General features: G+C 45.7%; 2 protein-coding genes across 2 annotated transcripts in view; both read left to right on the top strand.

Moving 5' to 3' along the window:
* The window catches only part of LOC307208388 (uncharacterized protein), a 98354-nt gene that overhangs the window by 21688 nt on the left and 54380 nt on the right, over positions 1 to 22286 (top strand). The window contains exon 2 of the mRNA XM_079996469.1: positions 215 to 233. Within this exon, the coding sequence (XP_079852595.1) occupies positions 215 to 233 (19 nt within the window). The remainder of the gene's footprint in view (positions 1 to 214; positions 234 to 22286) is intronic.
* On the top strand, positions 213 to 22278 carry LOC307208387 (uncharacterized protein). Its single transcript, XM_079996468.1, has 8 exons — positions 213 to 307; positions 1608 to 1747; positions 6946 to 7020; positions 8299 to 8360; positions 11121 to 11195; positions 12096 to 12156; positions 14346 to 14406; positions 22255 to 22278. The coding sequence occupies exons 1-8, from the start codon at positions 302 to 304 to the stop codon at positions 22261 to 22263; spliced, it is 489 nt and encodes a 162-aa protein (XP_079852594.1). The 5' UTR covers positions 213 to 301; the 3' UTR covers positions 22264 to 22278.

Here is a 22286-nt window from a genome sequence, read left to right on the forward strand (position 1 = left end):
AATAATAATAATAAATTATATGATTCTTGGGAAAGGGCTTCAGAAAGAAGAATCGGGGGAAAGCCCATTTCTTCCCGTTAGGCGTCTGCTGGCTCCTTTCCCACTTGATTCTTTCTTCCACTGCAATCTGGGCTGGAAATCTTCTATGTCTGCTTGGACGGGGACCCCTCTTGCCCTTCTGGGGAAAATAATGGACATTATTGATATTTCTTAGGTCTGAATTCCTGCTCTGAAAAGGAGGAGGAAGAAACTTGGCCAGACGAAGGGAGAAGAGGAGGTGGAGGAAAAGTCAGCTGCAGGCATGAAGGTAAAAGGGAAAAAATAGAAATATACATAGAACACTTCAGAACATTTTGAAACAACCCAGTCCTGATATATCACACCGACCCCCCCTAACCAGCAAACTACAGTACAGTAAAAATACAATAAAGTATATTTATTTGATTGGGGTAGGGCAGCACCTCCTGGCTTCCCCCATGTTGGGGAGGTTTGTCTCCTTTTCCTTTTCTGGTTCGGCCATCTCAAGGGGACAAAGCAATGGGTTGGAGACTGAATTTCTTCGGAGGAACCATTGCTTTAGCCAGGTCCCATCTTTTTGGCTCCCGACTCGTGGAAGCAGCTCCTCTCCCCCTTTCCTGCTTCCAAGCGGAGGGAATCTGGTGCCGTTGCCAGGAGCGGAGGATCCAGGGCTCCGCTTCCTGCCCTCCTCCGTGGGTGCTTGGAAAGGGTGCAGGGGAGAAGAAAGAGGGCAGGAAAGAGATGCCGGGCAGGAAGACACAACCCCCCTTGGAGCCCGGGAAAGCCCACCGCAGCCTCCCCAGATTTCCTCCGAGACGGCCAGGCGGATCTCGAGGGCCAGAAGAGCTGGAAACTTGATTTCAAGAGGAAAAGCTGCGCACACGGGAAAGACATCCCCCCAGGTTCCTGGACACAACCCACGCTTGATAGTCACTCAGGTTCCAGGGCTGGCATTGGCAGCTGGAGGTGAGAGAGCAAGTCCTGGGTTCAAGCTGAAGATCAGCTCTTTCGTGGGGGCCTCAAACAACCCTTGGGCTGCAAGGGGAATTCCCCCTCCCTTAATTCAGGATGTGCCTGCCCTTTCCCCTGAGCTGAAAAAGCACCTTCAAGAGGGTGATGGGAGGTGGCACAGTCGTCTTCCAGATCTGCCAAGAACCTCCCTCGCCACACTCAACGGGACAGCCAGCCTCACCCCCAGATCTGAACCGTAAATGGGAACCTAGGAAGCTGCCTTATAGGGAGTCGGACCCACTACTCCATCTAGCTGAGTAATGTCAACACTGACTGGCAGCAGTTGGCCAGAGTTTCAGGCCTGGAGAAGCTGTGGATTGAGCGTGTGGTGTTCTGCAGGCAAAGCCACGGAGGTTACAGCTCTTCCCTTTAAAAACAAACTAAGATTGTAGTCCCATCTGCCTCTTCTCCAACGTAAATCGGAGCCAGGGCACACAATATCCGTTTGGGGTATCTAAAACTGAAAATGGGCTTGCAGATCTTGAGTTTCTGAGACTGCTCAACAGCATACGCAGTCAAATGTGGATGCCCAACAAATGAACTTTGTGGTTAACCCAGAAGCCTGTCTCTTTCTCTAGAACGCGCCTGATGGGCGTTTGCGCTGCCTCGCATGGTTCGCCCGGCCTGATGCGTTTTGGGGCTTGGCTGGTCCTGGAGTCTTGCAGTTGCTCTGGCCATTTCTCCGCCTCATCCTTGAAACAGCCTGGAGAGATCTCCTGTAAGTCCCACTTCCTCTGGCAGTAGTAATGACCACACGGGGTCACTGTTTATTTTCCTATTGAGGTCTATTCCAGTACTGGCCACACGGGGTCACTGTTTATTTTCCTATTGAGCTCTATTCCAGTATTGGCCACACGAGGGCGATGTTTATTTTCCTATTGAGCTCTATTCCAGTATTGGCCACACGAGGGCGATGTTTATTTTCCTATTGAGCTCTATTCCAGTATTGGCCACACGAGGGCGATGTTTATTTTCCTATTGAGCTCTATTCCAGTAATGGCCACACGAGGGCACTGTTTATTTTCCTATTGAAGTCTATTCCAGTAATGGCCACACGAGGGCACTGTTTATTTTCCTATTGAAGTCTATTCCAGTAATGACCACACGAGGGCACTGTTTATTTTCCTATTGAAGTCTATTCCAGTAATGGCCACACGAGGGCACTGTTTATTTTCCTATTGAAGTCTATTCCAGTAATGACCACACGAGGGCACTGTTTATTTTCCTATTGAAGTCTATTCCAGTCCTGGCCACACGAGGGCACTGTTTATTTTCCTTTTGAAGTCTATTCCAGTACTGGCCACACGAGGGCACTGTTTATTTTCCTATTGAGCTCTATTCCAGTAATGACCACACGAGGGCACTGTTTATTTTCCTATTGAAGTCTATTCCAGTACTGGCCACACGAGGGCACTGTTTATTTTCCTATTGAAGTCTATTCCAGTAATGGCCACACGAGGGCACTGTTTATTTTCCTTTTGAAGTCTATTCCAGTACTGGCCACACGAGGGCACTGTTTATTTTCCTATTGAAGTCTATTCCAGTACTGGCCACACGAGGGCACTGTTTATTTTCCTATTGAGGTCTATTCCAGTCCTGGCCACACGAGGGCACTGTTTATTTTCCTATTGAGGTCTATTCCAGTCCTGGCCACACGAGGGCACTGTTTATTTTCCTATTGAGGTCTATTCCAGTATTGGCCACACGAGGGCACTGTTTATTTTCCTATTGAGCTCTATTCCAGTAATGGCCACACGAGGGCACTGTTTATTTTCCTATTGAAGTCTATTCCAGTACTGGCCACACGAGGGCACTGTTTATTTTCCTATTGAAGTCTATTCCAGTACTGGCCACACGAGGGCACTGTTTATTTTCCTATTGAGGTCTATTCCAGTCCTGGCCACACGAGGGCACTGTTTATTTTCCTATTGAGCTCTATTCCAGTACTGGCCACACGAGGGCGCTGTTTATCTTCCTATTGAGCTCTATTCCAGTATTGGCCACACGAGGGCACTGTTTATTTTCCTATTGAGCTCTATTCCAGTACTGGCCACACGAGGGCGCTGTTTATTTTCCTATTGAGCTCTATTCCAGTACTGGCCACACGAGGGCGCTGTTTATTTTCCTATTGAGCTCTATTCCAGTACTGGCCACACGAGGGCGCTGTTTATTTTCCTATTGAGCTCTATTCCAGTACTGGCCACACGAGGGCACTGTTTATTTTCCTATTGAGGTCTATTCCAGTACTGGCCACACGAGGGCACTGTTTATTTTCCTATTGAGCTCTATTCCAGTAATGGCCACACGAGGGCGCTGTTTATTTTCCTATTGAGCTCTATTCCAGTAATGGCCACACGAGGGCGCTGTTTATTTTCCTATTGAGCTCTATTCCAGTACTGGCCACACGAGGGCACTGTTTATTTTCCTATTGAGCTCTATTCCAGTAATGGCCACACGAGGGCACTGTTTATTTTCCTATTGAGGTCTATTCCAGTACTGGCCACACGAGGGCACTGTTTATTTTCCTATTGAAGTCTATTCCAGTAATGGCCACACGAGGGCACTGTTTATTTTCCTATTGAAGTCTATTCCAGTAATGGCCACACGAGGGCACTGTTTATTTTCCTATTGAAGTCTATTCCAGTAATGACCACACGAGGGCACTGTTTATTTTCCTATTGAAGTCTATTCCAGTACTGGCCACACGAGGGCACTGTTTATTTTCCTTTTGAAGTCTATTCCAGTACTGGCCACACGAGGGCACTGTTTATTTTCCTATTGAGCTCTATTCCAGTAATGACCACACGAGGGCACTGTTTATTTTCCTATTGAAGTCTATTCCAGTACTGGCCACACGAGGGCACTGTTTATTTTCCTATTGAAGTCTATTCCAGTAATGGCCACACGAGGGCACTGTTTATTTTCCTTTTGAAGTCTATTCCAGTACTGGCCACACGAGGGCACTGTTTATTTTCCTATTGAAGTCTATTCCAGTACTGGCCACACGAGGGCACTGTTTATTTTCCTATTGAGGTCTATTCCAGTCCTGGCCACACGAGGGCACTGTTTATTTTCCTATTGAGGTCTATTCCAGTCCTGGCCACACGAGGGCACTGTTTATTTTCCTATTGAGGTCTATTCCAGTATTGGCCACACGAGGGCACTGTTTATTTTCCTATTGAGCTCTATTCCAGTAATGGCCACACGAGGGCACTGTTTATTTTCCTATTGAAGTCTATTCCAGTAATGGCCACACGAGGGCACTGTTTATTTTCCTATTGAAGTCTATTCCAGTACTGGCCACACGAGGGCACTGTTTATTTTCCTATTGAAGTCTATTCCAGTACTGGCCACACGAGGGCACTGTTTATTTTCCTATTGAGGTCTATTCCAGTCCTGGCCACACGAGGGCACTGTTTATTTTCCTATTGAGCTCTATTCCAGTACTGGCCACACGAGGGCGCTGTTTATCTTCCTATTGAGCTCTATTCCAGTATTGGCCACACGAGGGCACTGTTTATTTTCCTATTGAGCTCTATTCCAGTACTGGCCACACGAGGGCGCTGTTTATTTTCCTATTGAGCTCTATTCCAGTACTGGCCACACGAGGGCGCTGTTTATTTTCCTATTGAGCTCTATTCCAGTACTGGCCACACGAGGGCGCTGTTTATTTTCCTATTGAGCTCTATTCCAGTACTGGCCACACGAGGGCACTGTTTATTTTCCTATTGAGCTCTATTCCAGTAATGGCCACACGAGGGCGCTGTTTATTTTCCTATTGAGCTCTATTCCAGTAATGGCCACACGAGGGCGCTGTTTATTTTCCTATTGAGCTCTATTCCAGTACTGGCCACACGAGGGCACTGTTTATTTTCCTATTGAGCTCTATTCCAGTAATGGCCACACGAGGGCACTGTTTATTTTCCTATTGAGGTCTATTCCAGTACTGGCCACACGAGGGCACTGTTTATTTTCCTATTGAGGTCTATTCCAGTACTGGCCACACGAGGGCGCTGTTTATTTTCCTATTGAGGTCTATTCCAGTACTGGCCACACGAGGGCGCTGTTTATTTTCCTATTGAGGTCTATTCCAGTACTGGCCACACGAGGGCACTGTTTATTTTCCTATTGAGGTCTATTCCAGTACTGGCCACACGAGGGCACTGTTTATTTTCCTATTGAGGTCTATTCCAGTACTGGCCACACGAGGGCACTGTTTATTTTCCTATTGAGGTCTATTCCAGTACTGGCCACACGAGGGCGCTGTTTATTTTCCTATTGAGGTCTATTCCAGTACTGGCCACACGAGGGCGCTGTTTATTTTCCTATTGAGGTCTATTCCAGTACTGGCCACACGAGGGCACTGTTTATTTTCCTATTGAGGTCTATTCCAGTAATGGCCACACGAGGGCGCTGTTTATTTTCCTATTGAGCTCTATTCCAGTAATGGCCACACGAGGGCACTGTTTATTTTCCTATTGAGCTCTATTCCAGTAATGGCCACACGAGGGCACTGTTTATTTTCCTATTGAGCTCTATTCCAGTACTGGCCACACGAGGGCGCTGTTTATTTTCCTATTGAGCTCTATTCCAGTACTGGCCACACGAGGGCACTGTTTATTTTCCTATTGAGGTCTATTCCAGTACTGGCCACACGAGGGCACTGTTTATTTTCCTATTGAGCTCTATTCCAGTAATGGCCACACGAGGGCGCTGTTTATTTTCCTATTGAGCTCTATTCCAGTAATGGCCACACGAGGGCGCTGTTTATTTTCCTATTGAGCTCTATTCCAGTACTGGCCACACGAGGGCACTGTTTATTTTCCTATTGAGCTCTATTCCAGTAATGGCCACACGAGGGCACTGTTTATTTTCCTATTGAGGTCTATTCCAGTACTGGCCACACGAGGGCACTGTTTATTTTCCTATTGAGGTCTATTCCAGTACTGGCCACACGAGGGCGCTGTTTATTTTCCTATTGAGGTCTATTCCAGTACTGGCCACACGAGGGCGCTGTTTATTTTCCTATTGAGGTCTATTCCAGTACTGGCCACACGAGGGCACTGTTTATTTTCCTATTGAGGTCTATTCCAGTACTGGCCACACGAGGGCACTGTTTATTTTCCTATTGAGGTCTATTCCAGTACTGGCCACACGAGGGCACTGTTTATTTTCCTATTGAGCTCTATTCCAGTAATGGCCACACGAGGGCGCTGTTTATTTTCCTATTGAGCTCTATTCCAGTAATGGCCACACGAGGGCACTGTTTATTTTCCTATTGAGCTCTATTCCAGTAATGGCCACACGAGGGCACTGTTTATTTTCCTATTGAGCTCTATTCCAGTATTGGCCACACGAGGGCACTGTTTATTTTCCTATTGTGCTCTATTCCAGTAATGGCCACACGAGGGCACTGTTTATTTTCCTATTGAGGTCTATTCCAGTATTGCTGGAAAACACACAACTGGCTGGGACTCTTTGGGATCTCATGGATCGAAATCTCGCAGGAGCCTTCATCTGAAGGCAGCCCAGTTTAGGGAAGCTCTTAATGTTTAATAGGTTCTTGTATTTGAGTGTTTGGTTGGAAGCCGCCCAGAGTGGCTGGGGAAACCCAGCCAGATGGGAGGGGTATAAATAATAAATTATTATTATTATTATTATTATTATTATTAATCATGGGGTTAGTACCTTCTGCAACTTTTTTCTGAGATGTACCTGTGAACAAAATATAGGATCCTGATCGCAGTCTCCTTTGTTGCACTGCCTGCATGTTCTTGTGTTGTTGCTTTCGGTGGCCTGCTTATGAGAGCTGAAATTGTGCTTATATCCTGCAAAATACACGTTTTGACCAAGTACTTACTTTCTTCTTGCTGCTGCTAGTGGCCAAATTCAGAGCTGCTTTTTGTTTCCTGGCAGAGATCACCGAAAAGCAGCTTTGGGTTTGGATGCCGACAGAACAAGGACATCATCCAGAACTGGATCCCTCCGCAGGTAGGCCATCGCTCTCTCTTTCTCAATATAGTGCTTGTACTATAGATGTGTGTGTGTGTGTGTGTGTGTATGTCTGTATGTACTGTATATATGTGTGTGTGAGTGTGTTTCTGTATATATATGAGTGTGTGTGTGTGTATGAGTGTGTTTGCGTGTATATATGAGTGTGTGTATATGTACTGTGTATATGTGTGTGTGTGTGTACGGTTATATGTGTGTGTGTATGTGCATGTGTGCATGCGTACTGTTATATATATGTGTGTGTGTGTACTGTATGTGCGTGTGCGTGCGTACTGTTATATATATGTGTGTGTGTATATATATGTGTGTGTGTACTGTGTGTATGTGTGTGTGTGCGTACTGTTATATGTGTGTGTGTGTGTGTATACTGTATATATGTGTGTGTATATATATATGCGTGTGTGTACTGTATATATGTGTGTGTGTGTCTGTACTGTATATGTGTGTTTGTGCGTACTGTTATATGTTTGTGTGTGTGTACTGTATATGTGTGTGTGTGTGTGTGTGTGTACTGTTATATGTGTGTGTGTGTGTATATGTGTGTGTATATATATGTGTGTGTGTGTACTGTATATATGGGTATATATGTGTATGTGTGTGTGTATACTGTTATATATGTGTGTGTGTATATATGTGTGTGTGTACTGTGTATGTGTGTGTGTGTGCGCACGTACTGTTATATATGTGTGTGTGTGTATATATGTGTGTCTGTGTACTGTGTGTGTGTGCGTACTGTTATATATGTGTTTGTGTATATATATATATATGCGTGTGTGTACTGTATGTGTGCGTAGTTATATGTGTGTGTGTGTGTGTGTACTGTATATGTGTGTGTGTGCGTACTGTTATATGCGTGTGTGCATTGTATATATATATGTGTCTGTATATATATGTGTCTGTATATATGTGTCTGTATATGTGTGTGTATGTGTGTACTGTATGTGTGTGTGTGTATATATATATATATGTGTGTGTGTGTATGTATATATATATGAGTGTGTTTGCATGTATATATGAGTGTGTGTGTGTATATGTGTGTGTGTATATATATGTACTGTATATATATGTGTGTTTGTGTATGTGTATGTGTGTGTGTGTATACATATGTATGCACTGTATATGTGTGTATACATATAAACACACACACACACGTATATTTATATATATATATGTATGTATGTGTGCCTATATGTGTGTGTCTGTATATACTGTATACCGTAGACAAAAGCTGTCTTTTCCTCTTTATTGTCTTCCTAGATGGGCTCTTCTGCGTCTGGCCCAACTGGACTGCCCAAGGCTGCCATTGGGGCGCAGAGCAGGTGAGGAGCGTCAGCATGGCTGTCTAGTTTTTAATTGGTGATGATTATATTTTATATGTACACAAATATCCCAGAAGCACGACTGCCAGACACTTCTCTTGACAGCTGTCTTCTTTTTTATATCTTTATATATGATAATAACCATATAATATATAATATTATGTATAAAATAATATATGATAGTAATAAAATAAATGATTTTTATTATTGATTTAGTTTGAGATACATACTATACATACACATAATATATGACACTTTACATTTACATTTACTTCCCTCCTTCCTTCTTCCTTCTTCTTGATGTCCCTCTAACTTTTTGCATCGTCGTGATCCATTTTCCTCTTCCATTCTTCTCCGTAAAATGTCTGTGAGCCAAGAATCTTCCTATATATCCAGTTCTTGGCTAATTGGCTAATTCCGGAATTCTCCTGTAGGCCAATCAGGTTGCGGATTCACTTCCACCTGGAGCTGGATTGGGTGGCTCCTGCAGACCAATCAGACTGCTGCATTGTTCTAGGACCAATCAGACTGCTGCATTTTGGATCCTATTGTTCTAGGACCAATCAGACTGCTGCATTTGGATCCTATTGTTCTAGGACTAATCAGACTGCTGCATTTTGGATCCTATTGTTCTAGGACCAATCAGACTGCTGCATTCTGGATCCTATTGTTCTAGGACCAATCAGACTGCTGCATTCTGGATCCTATTGTTCTAGGACCAATCAGACTGCTACATTCTGGATCCTATTGTTCTAGGACCAATCAGACTGCTACATTCTGGATCCTATTGTTCTAGGACCAATCAGACTGCTGCATTCTGGATCCTATTGTTCTAGGACCAATCAGACTGCTACATTCTGGATCCTATTGTTCTAGGACCAATCAGACTGCTACATTCTGGATCCTATTGTTCTAGGACCAATCAGACTGCTACATTCTGGATCCTATTGTTCTAGGACCAATCAGACTGCTACATTCTGGATCCTATTGTTCTAGGACCAATCAGACTGCTGCATTTGGATCCTATTGTTCTAGGACCAATCAGACTGCTGCATTCTGGATCGTATTGTTCTAGGACCAATCAGACTGCTACATTCTGGATCCTATTGTTCTAGGACCAATCAGACTGCTGCATTCTGGATCCTATTGTTCTAGGAACAATCAGACTCCTGCATTTGGATCCTATTGTTCTAGGACCAATCAGACTGCTGCATTTGGATCCTGTTGTTCTAGGACCAATCAGACTCCTGCATTTGGATCCTATTGTTCTAGGACCAATCAGACTGCTCCATTTTGGATCCTATTGTTCTAGGACCAATCAGACTGCTGCATTTGGATCCTATTGTTCTAGGACCAATCAGACTGCTCCATTTTGGATCCTATTTTTCTAGGACCAATCAGACTGCTGCATTTGGATCCTATTGTTCTAGGACCAATCAGACTGCTCCATTTTGGATCCTATTGTTCTAGGACCAATCAGACTGCTGCATTTGGATCCTATTGTTCTAGGACCAATCAGACTCCTGCATTTGGATCCTATTGTTCTGGGACCAATCAGACTCCTGCATTTGGATCCTATTGTTCTAGGACCAATCAGACTGCTCCATTTTGGATCCTATTGTTCTAGAACCAATCAGACTCCTGCATTTGGATCCTATTGTTCTAGGACCAATCAGACTCCTGCATTTGGATCCTATTGTTCTAGGACCAATCAGACTCCTGCATTTGGATCCTATTGTTCTAGGACCAATCGGACTCCTGCATTTGGATCCTATTGTTCTAGGACCAATCAGACTGCTGCATTCTGGATCCTATTGTTCTAGGACCAATCAGACTGCTGCATTTGGATCCTATTGTTCTAGGACCAATCAGACTCCTGCATTTGGATTCTGTTGTTCTAGGACCAATCAGACTCCTGCATTTTGGATCCTATTGTTCTAGGACCAATCAGACTGCTCCATTTTGGATCCTATTGTTCTAGGACCAATCAGACTGCTGCATTCTGGATCCTATTCAACTCAGTACATAACAGCTTTGTAGGTCTAGAATGAATCCTAGCGTTTGCGTCTTCCAGCCTCCCTCCTTTCCGAACCCCAACGCTGGAGAGTCGCCCTGAACGCCGCCAGATCCCCCAGTCCCTCAGGCGGATTTCCCTCCTCGGGTTTCGGAGAGTTGATCCTGGCGCCGATAAAACCTATAGGACTACCTGAGTGAATTTGATTTCTCCTCTTGTAGTGTGTGTGTGTGTGTGTGTGTGTGTATGTGCGCACACACACACAACTGGCTGGGACTCTTTGGGATCTCATGGATCGAAATCACGCCAGAGCCTTCATCTGAAGGCAGCCCTGTTTAGGGAAGCTTTGAATGTTGAAGAGGTTCTTGTATTTTGGTGTTTGGTTGGAATCCGCCCAGAGTGGCTGGGGAAACCCAGCCAGATGGGAGGGGTATAAATAATAAATTATTATTATTATTATTATTATTATTATTATTATTATTATTATTATTATTATTATTCACCATGGGGTTATTACCTTGTGCAACTTTTTTCTGAGATGTACCTGTGAACAAAATATAGGATCCTGATCGCAGTCTCCTTTGTTGCACTGCCTGCATGTTCTTGGGTTGTTGCTTTAGGTGGCCTGCTTATGAGAGCTGAAATTGTGCTTATATGCTGCAAAATACACGTTTTGACCAAGTACTTACTTACTTCTTGCTGCTGCTAGTGGCCTAAATTCAGACCTGCTTTTTGTTTCCTGGCAGAGATCACCGAAGAGCAGTTTTTGGTTATAATGCCTACAGAACAAGGACATCATCCAGAACTGGATCCCTCAGCAGGTAGGCCATCGCTCTCTCTTTAATTGTGTGTGTGTGTGTGTGTCTGTATGTACTGTATATATGTGTGTGAGAGTGTGTTTCTGTATATATATGAGTGTGTGTGTGTGTATGAGTGTGTTTGCGTGTATATATGAGTGTGTGTGTGTGTGTGTGTGTGTGTATGTGTGTGTGTGTATATATATGTACTGTATATATGTGTGTGTGTACTGTGTATATGTGTGTGTGTGTGTACGGTTATATGTGTGTGTGTATGTGCATGTGTGCATGCGTACTGTTATATATATATGTGTGTGTGTGTGTGTACTGTATGCGTGTGTGCGTGCGTACTGTTATATATGTGTGTGTGTATATGTGTGTGTGCATGTGCGTAGTGTTATATATGTGTTTGTGTATATATATATATGTGTGTGTACTGTATGTGTGCGTACTGTTATATATGTGTGTCTGTGTGTATACATGAGTGTGTGTGTGTACTGTATGTGTGTGTGTGTGTGCGCGTTGTTATATATGTGTTTGTGTATATATATGTGTGTGCACTGTGTGTGTGTGCGTACTGTTATATATGTGTGTGTGTACTGTATATGTGTGTGTATGTGTGTACTGTATGTGTGTGTGTATGTATATATATATGAGTGTGTTTGCATGTATATTTGAGTGTGTGTGTGTATATGTGTGTGTGTATATATATGTACTGTATATATATGTGTGTTTGTGTTTGTGTATGTGTGTGTGTATACATATGTATGCACTGTATATGTGTGTATATATATAAACACACACACACACACACACGTATATTTTTATATATATATATGTATGTATGTGTGCATATATGTGTGTGTCTGTATATACTGTATACCATAGACAAAAGCTGTCTTTTCCTCTTTATTTTCTTCCTAGATGGGCTCTTCTGCGTCTGGCCCAACTGGACTCCCAAGGCTGCCGCTGGGGGGAAGAGCAGGTGAGGAGCGTCAGCATGGCTCTCTAGTTTTTAATTAGTGATGATTATATTTTATATGTACACAAATATCCCAGAAGCACGACTGCCAGACACTTCTCTTGACAGCTGTCTTCTTTTTTATATCTTTATATATGATAATAATCATATAATATATAATATGTATAAAATAATATAAGATAGTAATAAAATAAATGATTTTTATTATTGATTTAGTTTGAGTTACATACTATAAATACACATAATATATGACACTTTACATTTACATTTACATCCCTCCTTCCTTCTTCCTTCTTCTTGATGTCCCTCTAACTTTTTGCATCGTCTTGATCCATTTTTCCTCTTCCATTCTTCTCCGTAAAATGTCTGTGAGCCAAGAATCTTCCTATATATCCAGTTCTTATCGTCTCTCTACATTCCTTGACAAAGACTGTTCATTACATTAGTCATAATGTAATGGATCCCCTTCCTTCCCTCTTCCGTGGGAGCTGGGAGGAGGGAATCCGCTGCATGGATCCCCTCCCTCCCTCCCTCCCTCCCTCCCTCCCTCCCCTCCCCTCCTCCGTGGGATCCTGGGAGGAGGGAATCCACTGCATGGATCCCCTTCCTTCCTTCCTTCCTTCCTTCCTTCCTTCCCTCCTCCGTGGGATCCTGGGAGGAGGGAATCCGCTGCATGGATCCCCTTCCTTCCTTCCTTCCTTCCTTCCTTCCTTCCTTCCTTCCCTCCCTCTTCCGTGGGAGCTGGGAGGAGGGAATCCGCTGCATGGATCCCCTTCCTTCCTTCCTTCCTTCCTTCCTTCCTTCCTTCCTTCCTTCCTCCCTCCCTCCCTCCCTCCCTCCCTCCCTCCCTCCCCTCCCCTCCTCCGTGGGATCCTGGGAGGAGGGAATCCGCTGCATGGATCCCCTTCCTTCCTTCCTTCCTTCCTTCCTTCCTTCCCTCCTCCGTGGGATCCTGGGAGGAGGGAATCCGCTGCATGGATCCCCTTCCTTCCTTCCTTCCTTCCTTCCTTCCTTCCCTCCTCCGTGGGATCCTGGGAGGAGGGAATCCGCTGCATGGATCCCCTTCCTTCCTTCCTTCTGTGTGTACTGTTATATATGTGTTTGTGTATATATATGTGTATGCACTGTGTGTGTGTGCGTACTGTTATATATGTGTGTGTGTACTGTATATGTGTGTGTGTGTGTGTACTGTATATGTGTGTGTGTGTGTGTGTGTGTGTGTACTGTTATATGTGTGTGTGTGTGTGTGTGTGTGTGTGTATATATGTGTGTGTGTTTGTGTACTGTATATATATGTGTGTATGTGTGTGTGTGTGTGTGTACTGTATATGTGTCTGTGTGCGTACTGTTATATGTGTGTGTGTGTACTGTATATATATGTGTGTGTGTGTGTGTGTGTATATGTGTGCGTGTTTGTGTACTGTATATATGTGTGTATATATGTGTGTGTGTGTGTGTGTGTACTGTATATATGTGTATGTGCGCGTGTACTGTTATATATGTGTGTGTGTATGTGTGTGTATATATATGTGTGTGTGTGTACTGTGTGTTTGTGTGTGCGCGTGCACGTACTGTTATATATGTGTGTGTGTATATATGTGTGTGTGTACTGTATATATATGTGTGTGTGTGTGCGCGCGCGTACTGTTATAAATGTGTGTGTATATATATATATGTGTGTGTGTACTGTATATGTGTGTGTGTGTGCGTTTGCGTACTGTTATATATGTGTGTGTGTACTGTATGTGTGCGTAGTTATATGTGTGTGTGTGTGTGTACTGTATATGTGTGTGTGTGCGTACTGTTATATGCGTGTGTGCATTGTATATATATGTGTGTGTATATATATGTGTCTGTATATGTGTGTATGTGTGTACTGTATGTGTGTATATATATATGTGTGTGTGTGTGTGTATGTATATATATATGAGTGTGTTTGCGTGTATATATATGAGTGTGTGTGTGTATATGTGTGTGTGTATATATATGTACTGTATATATATGTGTGTTTGTGTTTGTGTGTGTGTGTGTATACATATGTATGCACTGTATATGTGTGTATATATATAAACACACACACACACACGTATATTTATATATATATTTGTATGTATGTGTGCCTATATGTGTGTGTCTGCATATACTGTATACCATAGACAAAAGCTGTCTTTTCCTCTTTATTGTCTTCCTAGATGGGCTCTTCTGCGCCTGGCCCAACTGGACTCCCAAGGCTGCCGCTGTGGGGAAGAGCAGGTGAGGAGCGTCAGCATGGCTGTCTAGTTTTTAATTGGTGATGATTATATTTTATATGTACACAAATATCCCAGAAGCACGACTGCCAGACTCTTCTCTTGACAGCCGTCTTCTTCTTTATATCTTTATATATGATAATAATCATATAATATATAATATTATGTATAAAATAATATAAGATAGTAATAAAATAAATGATTTTTATTATTGATTTAGTTTGAGTTACATACTATAAATACACATAATATATGACACTTTACATTTACATTTACATCCCTCCTTCCTTCTTCCTTCTTCTTGATGTCCCTCTAACTTTTTGCATCGTCTTGATCCATTTTTCCTCTTCCATTCTTCTCCGCAAAATGTCTGTGAGCCAAGAATCTTCCTATATATCCAGTTCTTATCGTCTCTCTACATTCATTGACAAAGACTGTTCATTACATTAGTCATAATGTAATGGATCCCCTTCCTCCCTCCCTCCCTCCCTCCCTCCCCTCCTCCGTGGGATCCTGGGAGGAGGGAATCCGCTGCATGGATCCCCTTCCTCCCTCCCTCCCTCCCTCCCTCCCTCCCTCCCTCCCCTCCCCCGTGGGATCCTGGGAGGAGGGAATCCACTATATGGATCCCCTTCCTTCCTTCCTTCCTTCCTTCCTTCCTTCCTTCCTTCCTTCCTTCCCTCCCTCCTCCATGGGAGCCTGGGAGGAGGGAATCCGCTGCATGGATCCCCTTCCTTCCTTCCTCCCTCCCTCCCTCCCTCCCTCCCTCCCTCCCCTCCTCTTTCGTGGGAGCCTGGGAGGAGGGAATCCGCTGCATGGATCCCCTCCCTCCCTCCCTCCCCTCCCCTCCTCCGTGGGAGCCTGGGAGGAGGGAATCCGCTGCATGGATCCCCTTCCTTCCTTCCTTCCTTCCTTCCTCCCTCCCTCCCTCCCTCCCCTCCTCCGTGGGAGCCTGGGAGGAGGGAATCCGCTGCATGGATCCCCTTCCTCCCTCCCTCCCTCCCTCCCCTCCTCCGTGGGAGCCTGGGAGGAGGGAATCCGCTGCATGGATCCCCTTCCTTCCTTCCTTCCTTCCTTCCTTCCTTCCTTCCTTCCTTCCCTCCCTCCTCCGTGTGAGCCTGGGAGGAGGGAATCCGCTGCATGGATCCACTTCCTCCCTCCCTCCCTCCCTCCCTTCCTCCCCTCCTCTTTCGTGGGAGCCTGGGAGGAGGGAATCCGCTGCATGGATCCCCTTCCTCCCACCCTCCCTCCCTCCCCTCCTCCGTGGGAGCCTGGGAGGAGGGAATCCGCTGCATGGATCCCCTTCCTTCCTTCCTTCCTTCCTTCCTTCCTTCCTTCCTCCCTCCCTCCCTCCCTCCCTCCCTCCCTCCTTTGTGGGAGCCTGGGAGGAGGGAATCCGCTGCATGGATCCCCTTCCTTCCTTCCTTCCTCCCTCCCTCCCCTCCTCCGTGGGAGACTGGGAGGAGGGAATCCGCTGCATGGATCCCTCCCTCCCTCCCCTCCTCCGTGGGAGCCTGGGAAGAGGGAATCCACTGCATGGATCCCCTTCCTTCCTTCCTTCCTTCCTTCCTCCGTGGGAGCCTGGGAGGAGGGAATCCACTGCATGGATCCCCTTCCTTCCTTCCTTCCTTCCTTCCTTCCTTCCTTCCTTCCTTCCTTCCTCCACTCCTCCGTGGGAGCCCGGGAGGAGGGAATCCGCTGCATGGATCCCCTTCCTTCCTTCCTCTCCTCCTCCGTGGGAGCCCAGGAGGAGGCAATCCGCTGCATGGATCCCCTTCCTTCCTTCCTTCCTTCCTTCCTTCCTTCCTTCCTTCCTTCCTTCCTTCCTCCCCTCCTCCGTGGGAGCCGGGAGGAGGAAATCTGCTGCATGGATCCCCTTCCTTCCTTCCTTCCTTCCTTCCTTCCTTCCTTCCTTCCTTCCTCCCCTCCTCCGTGGGAGCCGGGAGGAGGGAATCCGCTGCATGGATCCCCTTCCTTCCTTCCTCTCCTCCTCCGTGGGAGCCCAGGAGGAGGCAATCCGCTGCATGGATCCCCTTCCTTCCTTCCTTCCTTCCTTCCTTCCTTCCTTCCTCCCCTCCTCCGTGGGAGCCGGGAGGAAGAAATCTGCTGCATGGATCCCCTTCCTTCCTTCCTTCCTTCCTTCCTTCCTTCCTTCCTTCCTTCCTTCCTTCCTCCCCTCCTCCGTGGGAGCCGGGAGGAGGAAATCTGCTGCATGGATCCCCTTCCTTCCTTCCTTCCTTCCTTCCTTCCTTCCTCCCTCCCTCCCTCCCTCCCTCCCTCCCTCCCTCCCTCCCCTCCTCCGTGGGATCCTGGGAGGAGGGAATCCGCTGCATGGATCCCCTTCCTCCCTCCCTTCCTTCCTTCCTTCCTCACTTTCGAAAGCTCCTCTATCTGCCCTTTCCATTTCTCTCCTCCTTTTGGATTTCCCCCTCATTTTTTCCTGCCCTTTTTTTGACTGTTCCTCTATTGTTTGCATTTCTACTTTCCTTTCTTTAATTGGTCTTGATTAGTCTGTTGCCACTTCCGCTATCTTTTCCTCTTTTCCCACTTTCCTTATTTCCCCCTCTCCTTATTTCTCTTCTCTCTGCCAAGATTTTTTGCAAAATCTCAATTTCGGATGTCCTTCTCTCCCCCGGCATTGTTGTTCTGGCTGTCTTACTCATGTGTCTCTTTAATCAATAAAGTTTGAATGAATTAAATCTCTTTAATGAATCAAGTTTGAATGAATTAAATCGCTTTAACGAATCAAGTTTGAATGAATTAAATCTCTTTAACGAATAAAGTTTCTTTAATTAAAATCCAAGGGGAAATGTCTGTGCGTCTTAGGGGGTGAATGTGTGGTCCGTGGGGCTGGGGGGGGCGGGGAACCTTACTTCCCCCACTTCCCGCAAAAGCCCCCAAGAGCCACGCTCCCTTTCAAGAGCTTTCAAGAGCTGTGGGGCAGCCCAACATTTTGGAATGTTCCAGAGTGTTCCAGAACGTTTCAGAGGGCCCAGAACATTCTATTCTCCCAGAACAATCTCTGCTCTCCCAGAATATTCTGGAGTGTTCCAGAGCTCCGGAATGTTCTAGAGTGCTCTTTAGCAGCATCTTTTCTAGAGCAGCTTCTTTCCCAGGGGCATCTTTTCTAGAGCCTTCTCTTTCCAATAATATTTTTTGGAATGTCGCGGTGTTCCAGTGCTCTAGAACGTTCCGGAGTGCTCTAGAACATGGGCATCTTTTCTAGAGCAGCCTCTTTCCCAGGAGCACCTTTTCTAGAGCCTACTCTTTCCAGTAATATTTTTTGGAATGCCGCTGTGTTCCAGTGCTCTAGAACGTTCCGGAGTGCTCTAGAACATGGGCCTCTTTTCTAGAGCAGCCTCTTTCCCAGGAGCACCTTTTCTAGAGCCTACTCTTTCCAGTAATATTTTTTGGAATGTCACTGTGTTCCGGTGCTCTAGAACGTTCCAGAGTGCTCTAGAACATGGGCATCTTTTCTAGAGCAGCTTCTTTCCCAGGGGCACCTTTTCTAGAGCCCACTCTTTCCAGTAATATTTTTTGGAATGTCGCTGTGTTCCAGCGCTCTAGAACGTTCCGGAGTGCTCTAGAACATGGGCATCTTTTCTAGAGCAGCCTCTTTCCCAGGGGCACCTTTTCTAGAGCCTTTGATGCCCCCAGAGGCGCCTTTTCTAGAGCCTACTCTTTACAATAATTTTTGGACTGCTGTAGTGTTACAGCGCTCTAGAACGGTCCGGAGTGCTCTAGAACATGGGCATCTTTTCTGGAGCAGCTTCTTTCCCAGGAGACCTTTTCTAGAGCCTACTCTTTCCAGTTTTACTTTTTGGAATGTCGCTGTGTTCCAGCGCTCTAGAACGTTCTGGAGTGCTCTAGAACATGGGCATCTTTTCTGGAGCAGCTTCTTTCCCAAGGGCACCTTTTCTAGAGCCTTCTCTTTCTAGTAATATTTTTGGGAATGCCGCTGTGTTCCAGTGCTCTAGAACGGTCCGGAGTGCTCTAGAACATGGGCATCTTTTCTAGAGCAGCCTCTTTCCCAGGAGCACCTTTTCTAGAGCCTACTCTTTCCAGTAATATTTTTTGGAATGTCACTGTGTTCCGGTGCTCTAGAACGTTCCAGAGTGCTCTAGAACATGGGCATCTTTTCTAGAGCAGCTTCTTTCCCAGGGGCACCTTTTCTAGAGCCCACTCTTTCCAGTAATATTTTTTGGAATGTCGCTGTGTTCCAGCGCTCTAGAACGTTCCGGAGTGCTCTAGAACATGGGCATCTTTTCTAGAGCAGCCTCTTTCCCAGGGGCACCTTTTCTAGAGCCTTTGATGCCCCCAGAGGCGCCTTTTCTAGAGCCTACTCTTTACAATAATTTTTGGACTGCTGTAGTGTTACAGCGCTCTAGAACGGTCCGGAGTGCTCTAGAACATGGGCATCTTTTCTGGAGCAGCTTCTTTCCCAGGAGACCTTTTCTAGAGCCTACTCTTTCCAGTTTTACTTTTTGGAATGTCGCTGTGTTCCAGCGCTCTAGAACGTTCTGGAGTGCTCTAGAACATGGGCATCTTTTCTGGAGCAGCTTCTTTCCCAAGGGCACCTTTTCTAGAGCCTTCTCTTTCTAGTAATATTTTTGGGAATGCCGCTGTGTTCCAGTGCTCTAGAACGTTCCGGAGTGCTCTAGAACATGGGCATCTTTTCTAGAGCAGCCTCTTTCCCAGGAGCACCTTTTCTAGAGCCTACTCTTTCCAGTAATATTTTTTGGAATGTCACTGTGTTCCGGTGCTCTAGAACGTTCCAGAGTGCTCTAGAACATGGGCATCTTTTCTAGAGCAGCTTCTTTCCCAGGGGCACCTTTTCTAGAGCCCACTCTTTCCAGTAATATTTTTTGGAATGTCGCTGTGTTCCAGCGCTCTAGAACGTTCCGGAGTGCTCTAGAACATGGGCATCTTTTCTAGAGCAGCCTCTTTCCCAGGGGCACCTTTTCTAGAGCCTTTGATGCCCCCAGAGGCGCCTTTTCTAGAGCCTACTCTTTACAATAATTTTTGGACTGCTGTAGTGTTACAGCGCTCTAGAACGGTCCGGAGTGCTCTAGAACATGGGCATCTTTTCTGGAGCAGCTTCTTTCCCAGGAGACCTTTTCTAGAGCCTACTCTTTCCAGTTTTACTTTTTGGAATGTCGCTGTGTTCCAGCGCTCTAGAACGTTCTGGAGTGCTCTAGAACATGGGCATCTTTTCTGGAGCAGCTTCTTTCCCAAGGGCACCTTTTCTAGAGCCTTCTCTTTCTAGTAATATTTTTGGGAATGTCGCTGTGTTCCAGTGCTATAGAACGTTCCGGAGTGCTCTAGAACATGGGCATCTTTTCTAGAGCCTTCGATGCCCCACAGGCGCGTTTTCTTATGCCCACTCTTTACAATAAATTTTTGGACTGCTGTAGTGTTCCAGCGCTCTAGAATGTTCCAGAGTGCTCTAGAACATGGGCATCTTTTCTAGAGCAGCCTCTTTCCCAGGGGCACCTTTTCTAGAGCCCACTCTTTCCAGTAATATTTTTTGGAATGTCGCTGTGTTCCAGTGCTCTAGAACGTTCCGGAGTGCTCTAGAACATGGGCATCTTTTCTAGAGCAGCCTCTTTCCCAGGGGCAGCTTTTCTAGAGCTTTCAATGCCCGAGAGGCGCCTTTTCTAGAGCCCACTCCTTACAATAATTATTTTGGAATGTCGCTGTGTTCCAACGCTCTAGAACGTTCCAGAGTGCTCTAGAACATGGGCATCTTTTCTAGAGCAGCTTCTTTCCCAGGGGCACCTTTTCTAGAGCCTTTGATGCCCCCTGAGGCGCCTTTTCTAGAGCCTACTCTTTACAATAATTTTTGGACTGCTGTAGTGTTCCAGCGCTCTAGAATGGTCCGGAGTGCTCTAGAACATGGGCATCTTTTCTAGAGCAGCCTCTTTCCCAGGAGACCTTTTCTAGAGCCTACTCTTTCCAGTAATATTTTTTGGAATGTCGCTGTGTTCCAGTGCTCTAGAACGTTCCAGAGTGCTCTAGAACATGGGCATCTTTTCTGGAGCAGCCTCTCTCCCAGGGGCAGCTTTTCTAGAGCTTTCGATGCCCCAGAGGCGCCTTTTCTAGAGCCCACTCTTTACAATAATTTTTTGACTGCTGTAGTGTTCTATCGCTCTAGAACGTTCTAGAGTGCTCTAGAACACGGGCATCTTTTCTGGACCAGCTTCTTTCCCAGGAACACCTTTTCTAGAACCTACTCTTTCCAGTAATACTTTTTGGAATGTCGCTGTGTTCCAGTGCTCTAGAATGTTCCAGAGTGCTCTAGAACATGGGCATCTTTTCTAGAGCAGCTTCTTTCCCAGGGGCACCTTTTCTAGAGCCCACTCTTCCCAGTAATATTTTTTGGAATGTCGCTGTGTTCCAGCGCTCTAGAACGTTCCGGAGTGCTCTAGAACATGGGCATCTTTTCTGGAGCAGCTTCTTTCCCAAGGGCACCTTTTCTAGAGCCTTCTCTTTCTAGTAATATTTTTGGGAATGTCGCTGTGTTCCAGTGCTATAGAACGTTCCGGAGTGCTCTAGAACATGGGCATCTTTTCTAGAGCAGCCTCTTTCCCAGGGGCAGCTTTTCTAGAGCTTTCAATGCCCGAGAGGCGCCTTTTCTAGAGCCCACTCCTTACAATAATTATTTTGGAATGTCGCTGTGTTCCAACGCTCTAGAACGTTCCAGAGTGCTCTAGAACATGGGCATCTTTTCTAGAGCAGCTTCTTTCCCAGGGGCACCTTTTCTAGAGCCTTTGATGCCCCCAGAGGCGCCTTTTCTAGAGCCTACTCTTTACAATAATTTTTGGACTGCTGTAGTGTTCCAGCGCTCTAGAACGGTCTGGAGTGCTCTAGAACATGGGCATCTTTTCTAGAGCAGCCTCTTTCCCAGGAGACCTTTTCTAGAGCCTACTCTTTCCAGTAATATTTTTTGGAATGTCGCTGTGTTCCAGTGCTCTAGAACGTTCCAGAGTGCTCTAGAACATGGGCATCTTTTCTGGAGCAGCCTCTCTCCCAGGGGCAGCTTTTCTAGAGCTTTCGATGCCCCAGAGGCGCCTTTTCTAGAGCCCACTCTTTACAATAATTTTTTGACTGCTGTAGTGTTCTATCGCTCTAGAACGTTCTAGAGTGCTCTAGAACACGGGCATCTTTTCTGGACCAGCTTCTTTCCCAGGAACACCTTTTCTAGAACCTACTCTTTCCAGTAATACTTTTTGGAATGTCGCTGTGTTCCAGTGCTCTAGAACTTTCCAGAGTGTTCTAGAACATGGGCGTCTTTTCTGGAGCAGCTTCTTTCCCAAGGGCACCTTTTCTAGAGCCTTCTCTTTCTAGTAATATTTTTGGGAAGGTCGCTGTGTTCCAGCGCTCTAGAACGTTCCGGAGTGCTCTAGAACATGGGCATCTTTTCTGGAGCAGCTTCTTTCCCAAGGGCACCTTTTCTAGAGCCTTCGCTTTCCCAGAGGCGCCTTTTCTAGAGCCTTCTCTTTCCAATATTTTTGGAATGCCGCTGTGTTCCAGCGCTCTAGAACGTTCTGGAGTGCTCTAGAACATGGGTATCTTTTCTAGAGCAGTCTCTTTCCCAGAGGCACCTTTTCTAAAGCAGTCTAGAAAAGGATGTTCCAGAGTGCTCTAGAAGAGAATACTCTAAAATGGAATGGAATATTCTAGAATAGAAGAGAATATTCTAGAGAAGAGAAGAATAGAATAGCATATTCTAGAAGAGAAGAGAATAGACTAGACTAGACTAGACTAGAAGAGCATAGTAGAGAATAAAAAATAGAATAGAAAATAGAAAATAGAATAGAATGTAATGTGTCCCCCACCCCACCCTCTCTAGCCCCACTGATGGCCTCCAGAAACGGGCAGATC

Source organism: Podarcis cretensis (genome assembly GCF_951804945.1).
Source record: "Podarcis cretensis genome assembly, contig: SCAFFOLD_25, whole genome shotgun sequence".
NCBI lineage: Eukaryota > Metazoa > Chordata > Lepidosauria > Squamata > Lacertidae > Podarcis > Podarcis cretensis.